Below are 13,611 nucleotides of genomic sequence, written 5' to 3' on the forward strand. Positions count from 1 at the left end.
CTGAAGGATCATAGGAGCCTAGGTTGGAGAAGAGGAAATTTCATAGGAAAGAATAGGACGTGGGAAGGAGAAAAGCATTCCTGGGAATTCATAGGCAAGGAAAAGAAAGGAAGTTTAGCAGGAAGAAACATAGCTGAAGAGGCCAAGGATGGAAGAAGCACAGTTGCTTGTTAGCTCCTCAAGCATGCACGACGTTGAAGTGTTCATATAATAAGTCACAGGAAATCAGCCGTAGGAGGATGATCGGGACATTTCACAAGTACAGGATATTCTCAGTGTTAGTGCCTCTTAGAGGCCTATTTAGTAGAAGAATCAAAGACAGGAACTCCCTTCGAATCTAGAATAAGTCTAGGATTGTTTCAATGAAACAAACATGGGAGGCTAAGGAAGTTTTGAGGAAATTTCACAAAAACAGGTACAACTAGGAATGCAGGATTAACAAGCAGTTGCTCCAGATTGGCTGAAAGAGAGAATGAGGAAAGAGCAGGAGGAAGAGATGGATCTTGCACTGAAACTTGAAGAAGTTCTGAACGAGAGAAACAAGCCAATAGGGAAGAAAGTGGCGAAGAAATTTTCCAAGGTTACAAGAGATGAATCAGGATCTAGGACGTTACACCTAGCAGTATCCAGAGTCGACAAGGACAGGAATGAGATTACTCCTAATAAGTATAATGTTACAGCAATCGACCTAGGGCGTGCCTCCAAGGCACAAGTGGTAGAAGATTTTGATGAGTCTTCCTTGGCATTGAAGGAGCAAATGAAGAGAGTAGAAGAGAAAAGCAGAAAGTTGAAGAGTGAAAACAAAGCCTTGTGTGAATATGTGCGACACTTGATGCGTCCATTCAGAGAGGAAGATCAGGCTTTTGTTCCTTCCTCTTCTCTTTCGAAGGAATTCGTGGATGGGATTGAAGAAATAAGGAAATGGCTCAATGCTCTAAGGAATGGGTGGAGGATGTCTTCACTTCAGCTTGTAAATTTATTGAGGACTTGGCTCATTTCTACTGGAGAATCTTGGCTATCCTAAGCAGCTTGGAGAGCGTGGACAATTCATGGGAAGATGTGCATATTTATCAAGACTTGACAATTCCATGCCTTGAGGCACTAATGGAGACTTCTAGGCAAACATTAATTGATGGGAAGGTCATCAGGGAAAACTGTTGTGAAATATGGATCGAAGAATAATGACAGCGATTCTGGAAGACTGATTGCCGTGAGTTATTGATCGTCTCCATCATTGAATCTGGTTTAAATACAAGAGGAACGGTTGCCTACGTAGGGACATGTCCATACGTGGTAGTTGCCACGTATGGACATGTCCCTACGGAGGCAACCGTTCATAACAATTAGTTTGTTTATGTTTAATTTCCAAACTGTATGCTCTGTTAATATATCACTCTCCAGATAATAACCGATTTACCATTAGTTAGATTCATGAGGGCTATATCTTAACACTCCCTCTTAGCAGGAGTGGATCTAAGTAATTTTCTTGGGAGCATATTCTGTCATGACTTCTGACACAATTCGGGACAACATTTAATATAGTCTTGTCATGACAATAAACTCAATATCATGATATCCGGCTCAGTCCGGGACAATCACTTAAGAAGTCAATCATGAGATGATCACATACTTTAGGATCAAGATATCCGGCACAGTCCGGGACAACAACTTAACGTAGTCAATCTTGACACTTGGTCAACTATTGTCAAGATCATCACCTTGAAATAGTAACCTTAAACATAAGAAGATCGTCATCTTCTTGAACACAGTTAGAATATTGCAATATACATTTTATTTATTTATTCATGAACAAATTACACATGGTAGGAATTTCATCCTAATAATCTCAATTATAATCTAGTCATACCAAGTTTACTTCTGAAGTATTCTATCTTCAATCTTGCAAGTGGCTTGGTGAAGATATCAGCATTTTGTTCTTCAGTACTGATGTACACTAGTTTTATGACGTTTCGATCTACCATATCTCTTATGTAGTGATAAGGGATCTCACTATGTTTGGATCGATTGTGAAAAATTGGATTTACTGAGAGCTTGATACAACTCTGATTATCATAGTGAATTATTGTTGAATTCAGAGTTTTTCCAAATAATCCAAATAATAACTTTCTTAGCCATACCGCTTCACGAGCTCCCATGGAGGCTGCCATATATTCTGCTTTGGTGGAGCTTTGTGCAACTGCTGACTGTTTTCTGCTGAACCAAGATATCATAGCAGAACCAAGACTGAAGCAACACCCTGTAGTACTTTTACGGTCAGTGGTACTTCCGACCCAATCAAAATCAGAATATCCTTCAAGTTGAATCTCAACATTTTCATACTTTAAGCCAAGTGCGATTGTGCCTCGTAAATATCTTAGAATGTGTTTAGCAGCCATTAGATGTATCTTCTTAGGTTCACACATGAAGTGACTTAATACATTTGTAGCATAGCAGATATCAGGACGAGTATTTACCAAATACATGAGTGAACTGACGATTTGTTTGTAGAGTGTGGGATCTATAGGTTCTGAATCTTCTGCCTCAATTTTCAGCTTGTGCAAATTAGTTTCCATTGGTGTAGCTAATGGCTTACACCCCATCATCCCAAATCTAGTTAGAATATCTGTGGTGTACTTTCCTTGATTTAGGAAGATGTAGTTTTTCTTCTGCCATACTTCTAATCCCAGAAAATAATGTAGAAGCCCTAGATCCTTCATATCGAATTCTGCTGCCAGATCTTGCTTACATTTCTCAATGAGATTATCCTCTCTTGTTATCAAAAGATCATCCACGTAAAGGACCAATATAATCATATTGCCATTTGAAGCCTTGAAGTAGATGTTGGGATCTGCTAGGTTCTTGGAGTACCCTAGTTTGGAGAGATAGTTGTCTATCCTTGCATACCAGGCCCTAGGTGCTTGTTTTAACCCATAGAGAGCTTTCTTTAGTTTACAAACATAGCAATTTTTATCATATATGGTGAATCCTTCTGGTTGTTCTATATATACTTCTTCTTCAATTGAACCATTTAGGAAGGCAGTCTTCACGTCCATTTGGTGAATTTTGCATCCTTTGGATGCTGCAATTGCAAAGATTGTTCTTACTGACGTATACCGGGCAACTGGGGCAAATGTCTCTTCATAATCAATTCCTGCTTTCTGAGAGAATCCCCTGGCCACAAAGCGAGCTTTATGTTTTTCAATGCTGCCATTAGATGCATATTTGATCTTGAATAACCACTTGGATGAGACAACTGATTTGTCTTTTGGTCTAGGCACTATATCCCAAACATCATTCTTTAGTATAGATTGATATTCTTCAACCATAGCATCTTTCCAAGCCTTTTGATAAGGCTTCTCTGACATTTGTTGGTTCAGAATTTGTGAGTTCGGTTAGAAGTGCAGCATAACATTTTAGAGTTCTTGTTCTCTTATTTTCTTTGGAAATTTCATTTGGTTCTACATTATTCTCTTCAATCATTTTCCTTGCCCATAGAGGTCTTTTCTTGTTATTGAGTGTTTCAATATTTTCATCAACAAGAGGTTCAGAAGCTCTTATGATGTCCTCCCTCTCAGTGTCTGAAGGTTTGGAATTTTCTATGATATTCTCCCTCTCAATCTCAGTTATGTGATCTTCTTCTTCTTTAGTAATGTTATCATCCTCAGGTTCTTTGAGTGTAGTGTTTTCTTCAAACTTTACATCTCTACTTATTTGAACAGATATTTTCCCTGGAATGTAAATGCGATATCCTTTAGTATTTTCACTATAGCCAATGAAGATACCTCTTTTTCCGGATGGTTCTAGTTTTGTCCTCTTTTCTTTAGGAACATGTATATATACAGGACAGCCAAATATCCTTAAATGACTTAAGTCTGGTTTGTTCCCTGTAAAAGCTTCTTCAGGAGTTATATTTTCTAGAACTGAGTGCGGACATCTGTTTTGAATGTAGACTGCTGTATTTGAAGCTTCTGCCCATAATGAAGCTTGTAAGTTTTGGTGATGCATCATGGCTTTTGCTGCTTCAATTATGGTTTTGTTCTTTCTTTCTGCTACTCCATTCTGTTGTGGATTATATGGTATAGTATACTCCCTCTTAATCCCAACAGAACTACAAAAGTCTTTGAAGTTGTCAGATGTATATTCTCCCCCATTGTCGGATCTTAACACCTTAATTGTCTTCCCTGACTGGTTTTCTACTAGTGCCTTGAATTCTTTGAACTTAGATAGTACTTCATTTGAGTCTTTGCACTTTAGAAAATATATCCATGTTTTTCGAGAGTAGTTGTCAACAAAGATTATGTATTATAAGGATCCAGTTAGGGATGGTGTTGACATGGGACCGCATAGGTTTGAGTGAATTAGTTCTAAAATAACTTTTGATTTGTGCTTGCTTGAGGGAAAAGAAACTTTCACATTCTTTCCCAAGGCACATCCTTTGCAAATGCTTGTGTGTTCAGATTTTAGTTGGGGCAGTCCTGAAGTAATCTTCTTTATGTTGTATAGAGTACTATATCTTAGGTGTCCTAATCTTTTGTGCCATAATTCATTATTATTTGAAACTTCAAGATTTAGTGCTTTCTTTTGATCACTGCATAGTTTGTATAGGCTACCATCTCTTGAACCTACTGTTATGGCATTTTTGATATTTGTATTTTTAGGCCAGAGTAGAACTTTATCTTCATTGAAGGTAACCCGATATCCTTGATCAGCTAGGCCTGAGATTGAGACTAGATTTCTTTTTATTCCAGGTACAAACAGAACATCCTTTAATTGTAGAGATACTCCATTTCTTAGTTTGATAGTACAGGTCCCAATTCCTTTCACAAGATATGTGGAGTTATCTCCAATAGTAACCTCTTCACTTGAGTGCCCGTTAAGTGTTTCAAACTGATTTCTGAATCCAGTTATATGCCTTGATGCTCCACTGTCTACGATCCAAGTGTTTTTATTTGTATTTATTTCGCTTGATAGGGCTAAGAAGAAAAGTGAGTTTCTTCCTTTGACTTCGGCTAGACTAGCTTGTGTTTTCTTCCTTTCTGGACAATTCCTGTGAGTGTGCCCATATTTGTCGCATTTGTAACACTGAATTTTAGACATATCTCTTTTCTGATGGTTTTTATTTCCTCTCTTCCGTTTGGAGAACTTTTTCTTTTTGTTGAAGGTATTTGTATTAAGTGCTTGGATTTCTCCTTCTTTATTTGTCCCTAATCCTCTTGAGATTAGTCGAGATTCCTCTTGAATGCACTCATTCTTAAGTTGTTCAAATTTGGGTAAGGGAGGTGTTCTGCTAATACATTGAATGTAGGATTCCTATGAAATTGGTAATCCTCTTAGGGCTATGAGAGAGATTTCTTGATCATCTACCTCATTTCCAATAGTTTGTAATTGGTCTTTTACTTCAGATATCCTTGAAAAGTATGTAGATATTGTATCATCTTTATTCATCTTTATGTTTAAAAGTTGTTGTTTCAAGGTTAACATTTTGCTCACATTGTTAACTTCATATGTATTTTTAATGGTTTTAAATACTTCATATGCTTTAGGCAGTTTGGCTATAGATGGAAGAATATGATCTTTGACTGAGTCAATAATTATTTTCTTTGCTTTATTATTACGCCTTTTCCAGGTAGATTTCTCTGGTTCATCATTTGGCATGTCTAGATTTTCTTCTATGTAAGACTCTAATTCTAGTTCTTCAAGAATGGCAATGATTCGTATCTTCCAGGAAATGAAGTTGGAGGCTCCTTCGAGTCTATCTTCCACTCTCATATTACTTGACATTTTGAATATTTTCTTAGTCGGATATATCCTCTGCGTATATAGCCTCTACGTTGATTTGTTATTTACTTCCGATAAATGCTTATGAGTAATATGGCTGTCTAATTTATTCTCTTAATATGCTGGCTCTGATACCATGTTGTGAAATATGGATCGAAGAATAATGACAACGATTTTGAAAGGTTGCTTACGTAGGGACATGTCCCTATGTGGCAGTTGCCACGTATGGACATGTCCCTACTGAGGCAACCATTCATAACAATTAGTTTGTTTATGTTTAATTTCCAAACTGTATGCTCTGTTAATATATCACTCTCCAGATAATAACCGATTTACCATTAGTTAGATTCATGAGGGCTATATCTTAACAAAAACAAGGCATATGATTTCCCTCGATGGTTTTATGCAGTAAGCACTGGAAAGGAATTCTTTGAGAGGTCCAATAGGGAGTCAACATTATTGAGAGCATCGGTCAAAAAGGTTCAGGAGGAATTCCTCAATGTAGTGGAGGCATTGTTTACCAGAAGATTAATTGATGAAGAGATGATAGTGGACAAGTTGAAGGATAGGCTGCATGAATTCTTCTTTATAGAATCCTTCTCGAGGGAACATTTGGTAAATGTTTCCTTGTTCTCCAACACAATGCGGAAGACTCAAGAAGTTGTGCCAAGATGGGAGAAGTTTTTTCTTCAAGTGTGAAAAGGATATTGCCATGCTGGAATTCAAACCGAAGACTGTGCCAAGTGTCTCCGTAGGTGAGCTGGAAGCCGTTGTAACCATTCATCTCATTTGCCATCAATGAAAGGGATAAGGGTCGTCCTAGTTTGGACGAGAATCTATTAAATGCATGATGTCATGATGGGTCATTTATTGCTTGGTGGATGCCATATTTGGGAGTTAGTGGGCATTTAATGCAAAGTGGGCAAGATTCTTCATTCATGACCATGCCCACTACTTGGTGCTATTTTTTTAGTCTTTCTTGGTCAAACCCTAATTTTTGTTTTGCGTGGGCGAATCTTAGCCATTGATCTTAATGTAATTTGGGTTGTCGATTTTCATTTTGGGGCCTATAAAATGGGTTCATGCCTTCATTTGTAGAGGGAGAATTGTATGAGATTGTTGCTATAAGTTATTGAGATAAGAAGAGTGAAACATTGGATTTTGGTGTTCAATTGTGTTATTTGAAGCTTGCATGGTTTCATCTTCCTTGCTTAGATTGGATTTGCTTTCAAGTACTTAGATGAATGAGATCAATAGCATTGTCATGGTGAAATCTTACGCTCGTACCTTTTGTAAGTAGATGATTTCTGCTTGCAGTGTAAGGTTGGATTGAGCCTTTTTGAATGTGTATGTTTAACTTCAATCCTCGAATGAATATTGTTCATCTTGATGGTATTCATGGGCGATTTGAAAATCTTAAGCACAACCTTTGAAGATTGCACCTCTCTTTGCGTAGTTGTCTAATGTTGGCAAAACAAAGTGTGGTTGATTTCACTCGAGCTTGTGTTATCTTGTGACTTCTTTAGTTTAAATTAGAATCTCCCTAAACCCTTCCTATTTAATTTCTGTACATTTCATTGAGAAACATTTCCAAAAAGAGCTATCTATTGCTAAATCATCCACAAGACCTCCTTGAAGTTTCAAATTTGTTTAAGTCTCGTTCACTGGACGTAAGTCCCTTTGGATTACCAACAAACATCAAAGCGAAACGAGCCTATATCTATCACAAAGTCGCAAGTCCGCAGTTGGAACCTTGGAATCATTGTATGATCTTTCACAATCTTGGCATACACGAGATTTTGCTCAAGAGAGGACAAAGTGACCTTTGGAAACTTTATTTTGTGTTAGTGTTGTCATAAAACACCCGTCAATAGGACTGTTGATGTGTTTTTATGCACTATGCAACACATAAAAAATACGAAGTATTCTATACTCTCGAACAAAGACCTTTTGGATGCTAAACAATGTGATCAAACAAGAGTACTCCAAGGTTCCGATAGTTTGGTATTGGCTTTATACATGGATAGACATAGTGATTGTGATGTGATTTGCTAGAATCACAAGGGGGACTTACGTTGATACTCAAATGTTTGAATGCTAAAAGACAAGAGATAGGGTTTAGGAAGCTACTCTAATCTTAGAATGTAAGAGACTATGAATGACTTAGTGAAATTCTAGTAGACTTTGCTTTGCCATGCAAAGCAACAACTTCACAAAGTTTAGTGTGATCTTCTAAGGTAGTCTAATGATATTCAAATCATCATGAACATAAAGGGATGCATATCAATGAGCAAATAACAATCGAAGTTAAGTTTATAAAGAGTTCAGTTGACCATGCAAGATACTTCACAATCAGCAAAATACTAGTAGTATGAACATGCAAACTTCATTACTAATCATCTACAATAGCTTCTATTGATCTAATCAACACCATTTGTCATGAGTATATAACAAGAAACCATGCAATTATGTAGAAGAAACAACACATTCCACCATAAATTCAATGAAAAAGATGTTTATTTACACGCTTGACAACAATTTCTGCCTTCCCCTCCTACTCTACTCTAGCTACTATTTAATTATTGTCTGCTTTCGAATTATTGACTATTGACTATTAACCTTTACAAATGAGGAATTGGAGCCTTGTATAGTGTTCTCATTGCAGTTGAATGGCTAGGATCAAATCCACATCAATGGCCAAGATTGAAAGATAGAAACTCTAATTAAGGTTTGTTACACCCATTACATAGCATTTAATGCTTGACCAATGATAAAATTACAAAATATAGGACACATGTCCTTGCTTGAATGTTTAACCAATGAATGATGGGGTTAGGTATCTCGAACTTTGTGCCCACATGTGGTAGTTATCTGCCTGTTGGATGAGCCAGGTGCATTAAATTTGGACGCCTTGAATTGGAATGAAGTGTGAAGGTGAGTTGGTGATGACTGGGCGCCACCTTAGCTACTTGCTCGTTGTAACTCATCACAAGAGTTTGTGATTTAGGCAATATCTCATGATACTCAACATTTCCAAGTGCCTTATGTGATTGAGGTGGTGGTAGGAGATATTCCCAAATTGCATCATCTCTCTAACTTGATCACCTTTGCCTTGAAGCCTCCGTCTTGGATTACTCTTTTGTTATACTGGCAATGATTCTTTGCTAAACTCTTGTAGGCATCATGTTCAACAAATTCGATTCACTAAACTTTTCTCATTGTAGTTTCCTCCATGCTATACATTTTCTTGAGGGCCTTAACAACTCCTGTCTTGACAAATCCCATTATCAATTGGAACAACTCTGCTAAGCTTCCCCATAAATAATTTTGGATTTACTACATATGTGGCCATATGTAATGGGTGTTCAGGTTCTCCCACTTCTGCTGATGGATGGGCCAAGCATGCTTGAGGTAGAACAATAGGATATGGTCTTTGTAATGAATCATGGCTTTCACTCGGCCTAGCATAGTATTTGTGCCTTAATAAATATCTCAAAGTTTGGGACTATCAGATACCTCATATTTGATGATGGTAAAAGCATAGGAGACGATAAATGTGATGTATGTTGCATTTGACCAAAATGTATCATTGACCACTACCCCCTTTATCATCTTCCTTGTATGTGTCTTGGAGTCATCCCACCTAGCCACTCCTATGCCATGATTACAAGTGACTTATGCAACTCAAACATATAACATATAAGTTGGAGATCAACTATCTCCCTATGCTTTGTTTTAAATTATCATGTTTGATCATCTAGTAACAATCTTATTGCCTAGAGCTGCATAGCAGTTTTTCTTTACTAGGATTTCACTACGATGATTTTATAGATGGAGCCGAATGATTTACATATGTAAAATACATGGTTGTTGTAATAATCTAAAATCATGTAATGTACTCAAGTGTGTATTTTGATGTAATTAACTGAATACTTTATCTCATTGAAAGTGACAATTTTGAATGCTATAATTATAAAATCTGCTTGTTTACTGCAGGATATTAGGGTTTTTCTCAGGCAAGATGCTGCACCCAAAACTGTAGAGTATATGAAGGTAAACTTGATAGAAGTTTGTATGGTTAGATGCTTATATTTCTGACAAATTTACTGCATTAATAAATTCAAGACTTGCATGCCAGCAGACAGTAACATGACGTGAAAGATTCTTTTTGCAAAAGTGTCAAGAAGTTATAGAAATCACAGCCAATAAAATCTTCTGATTTATCACAGTAATCAAAAGGTCTGTTCTCTTCAAAAGACTAAAAATTTGAAATGAGTTTTCTACAAATGAAAGCAACAATGCTCGGATTAGTAGAGATTATAGTTTGGGATCTAGAAGGAAGTTAACTGCCATTTATCATTAACCACTTGTTTGTCAATTTTGCATCATATATTCTCTAATTGTTAATATTAAAGCATTAAAAGCAGAAAATACAATTTGAATTCCTAGAGCTGTATATTTCTGGGTTAGCTTTTGCCTATGATGGCTTATAAAGCACTAATCATTAACAGGGAAGTCAACCTTGCATTATAGTAAGACAAGACATACTAGATTTAAGAGTTAAACTTTAGATAATGTCTACAAATTTATTCTTAAGTTTTGAAATGATGCATAGTCAAGGATAGAAGCTCACTGGCAGTTTCTAGTTCTAATGTTTCTTTGGTTATGATCAATCTTTGTCATATCCCCTATATTGTAAACAATAAATTGTATCTGATTATATTGATGTATCGATTTATTCAAATTAAAAACAGGTATGAATCTTTTAAACAACTAATCAATATATAAACATATTTCAGAGCCTATCATTATCTATTTATTTCCCTTAATTATATTACATATATATTACTTGTATGTATTAATAAACAATAGATAAACAATTTATAATTAACAATCAATCAAATCAGAATTATTACTAATAATGAAAACTGCCAATTGTAATAAATAATAACTACTAACTAAATTAAAATATGAATTGCTGGCTGGGCATGAACTTTGGGAAGAGACTCCACCATAGGCATGGCACGTGGCTTTTAAGACAGCCATTGGGTCCTACTTTAAGGGGAAAATAATGACAAAAGGAAGGCATCAAATGCTTAAGGGAAAAGCAGTTCGGTCAAACTAGAACTGGAAAGGTAGTCACCAATTTTTATTGGGAAGTATTGATCACTATTGATTAGATGAAATCAGAACTTTATTAAGTTACAGGCAGTAACATCCTTGTTCTTGGTGGTATGCATATGGATGTGTTTAATATGTATGCTTAATATATGAAGCCTGATAATGTTTTTATGCAGAATTTAATAGTATTATTAATATAGACTGCAATACGTATGAGAGTCATATTTAATTTCATATACAGTGGCAGATCTGTCTGCCTTTACAGCCACAACTATACTAACAACTAATGTTTTTAGGCAGCGGTGTAATAATAATTTATACAATAGGTAACTAGCAAATACATTAATAATTGTTTATATAATATAATTAATTAATTAATTTATATATATATATATATATTCAAATCAGAATAAGGATAATAGATTTATACATGATAATGCTTTTAGTAAGATTGATATTCGCTTAATATACATACATATATACTTGAAATAAGATCAATATGATTATATTTATATATATTTATAAAAAAAATGAACTATAAATATATATATTATTATGAATAAATTACTTTGATTATATTTTCTTAGATTATTTATATGTGCGTATGTCTTATCTCGTAATCAATCAAAGGAATGAATGGAGGAAGTACGCTATCGGTTCTCCCAAGTTAAGTAGGCCACCCGAAAGGATGGAATTGTCATAGTGGGACATTCCTGTCTCTTGTGGGCCAAGAGGTGAGTCGTCATAGCGGGACGCTGTGCGCTCTTGGGCTTAGTTGGGTTGAGCAGTTTACAGGCACCCTCACGAGGCTTTCCTACCAAGCTAAACTATGAAAGAAGTTTTGAACATGGGTAGAAAGACATACTTATCATTCTATGTAATATACTTGTTATTAATCATTGTATTTATTTGTCTATTCCTAAGTTTATTGAATGACTAGATGAAGTTACTCTTATATATTGAAAAATTGATAAACTATAATGTGGAATTACTAATTTAGGGCAAAATTCAGGTAATCACATGTTGGGAACATTACAATCTTCAAAATGATACATGGATGCTCATATGCTCCAACATGTTAGGATTGAATTCAATTATAAATGGGTTTGGGGCATGCTACATCTAGTTTGAGGTAGCAAGTCAAGGTTGCATTGCATCATACTTAGGTCTATTGTTATGCCCATCTCGCACTCCAAATTTTGCTTTATTTTATGATCCATTTATTGTGAAATTTTCTCAAATTAGATTACTGGCTTATCCTGTTAGGTCTAATGATTCGCACTGAGAGGGACATTCTACATCACTTTATCTTGGATTACTGTTGTAGATGGTTGTGTGCATATATGCATGCATTTGCATGGAATATTGATGGTTGACTCTTGTACAAATATGTAACTCTTAAATAGTAATAAATAGATAAGACATAGCACAGGTCCATCTTAATATAGATCTCATATGAACTGAAATGTATGCAAAAGACTCACGTTGCAAATGTGTAAGTGTAAGGACATAGGGATTGGCAACTTGAGACTTTTGGATACCTCTCAGTGCATATCAGATCTATATTAAATTACTAATAGATGAGAAGTCAATTAACATCCTAGCAGTAGAGAGTTATATAAATGTGTACTCATTGTACATGCTTTGTAATGTCCCCACTTTGAAATATAATTTAATAATAATTAATAATAATAAAATTAAAATACAAAAGAATAAAAATAAAAATTAAATTAAAATATAAAAAAATATAATTAAATATAATTCAAATTTGATTAAAGTTAATGAATGATCAAAAGGCATGAAATGATAAGTTGGGACTCCCCCAAATATGAGGTAAAAAAGGGAGAAGAGGACTCATTTGAAGCGGGGATAATTTGGGAATCAGAAGTGCAGATCTGATTTATATAAGAAGTGCAGATCTGATTGTGAAAGGTTGTCTCCCTTTTAAAGGGCAGAAATAATGAAGAGTTGCACTCTTTCAAAGGGTGCTAATAGTGAAAGGGTGTGTTTCTTGCCAAAGGGTATACATGATGAAGAGGTGTGACCTCTCCCTCAGATTGAGAGATATAAAGGAAGGGAATCAAAAGCATCCAGTGACATCACCATCGATCAGATCAGATCAGAGCTGCTATTAAGTTACAAGCAGTAACATCCTTGTTCTTAGTGGTATGCATGGGGATGTGCTTAATATATGAAGCCTGATAATGTTCTTATGCAGAATTTAATAGTAATATTAATATAGACTGCAATATGTATGACAGTCATACTTAATTTCATATACATTCATAGTACATGAAAGACTATTATATTAATGGCCTAGACTTTAATCATTCGCTATTCCCTGTGAGAGGATAGGTTGGTACGCGTAGGGAGAGGTGGAGTAAATCCTCGCAAGATAGGTAAGCCCAAGATGGGGTATCGATGGAGTCCTAAATTCTTGAGGGAGCCTACTTGTAGACTGGTTTCCAAGCACCCTATGACAGTTAATCCCTATCCTCCATTAGGGTTAGGAAGATGTAAGGATGGGCTGCGGCTATTCTGGCTCCAAAATCGACCTAACGTACTACAGAAATGCGCATAACACGCAGTTACGGATGCAATGTTAACGGTTAATCACAAAACTGACGGCTGTGATTTTTCGAAAGAATCAATAACATGCAATGTTTTGGAGCCACAATAGTTGCGTCCGTAAGGATGAGGCCTAAACATAAT

General features: G+C 35.8%; 1 protein-coding gene across 5 annotated transcripts in view; it reads left to right on the top strand.

The window, feature by feature from the left end:
* Positions 1–13,611, top strand: part of LOC131029311 (peptidyl-prolyl cis-trans isomerase ppi1) — a 148,418-nt gene that overhangs the window by 10,463 nt on the left and 124,344 nt on the right. For all 5 annotated transcript variants that reach the window (XM_057959748.2, XM_057959749.2, XM_057959752.2 and 2 more), the window contains one exon: positions 9,775–9,831. In XM_057959748.2, the coding sequence (XP_057815731.2) occupies positions 9,775–9,831 (57 nt within the window). The remainder of the gene's footprint in view (positions 1–9,774; positions 9,832–13,611) is intronic.

Source organism: Cryptomeria japonica, chromosome 10, assembly GCF_030272615.1.
Source record: "Cryptomeria japonica chromosome 10, Sugi_1.0, whole genome shotgun sequence".
In the NCBI taxonomy this organism is placed as follows: domain Eukaryota; kingdom Viridiplantae; phylum Streptophyta; class Pinopsida; order Cupressales; family Cupressaceae; genus Cryptomeria; species Cryptomeria japonica.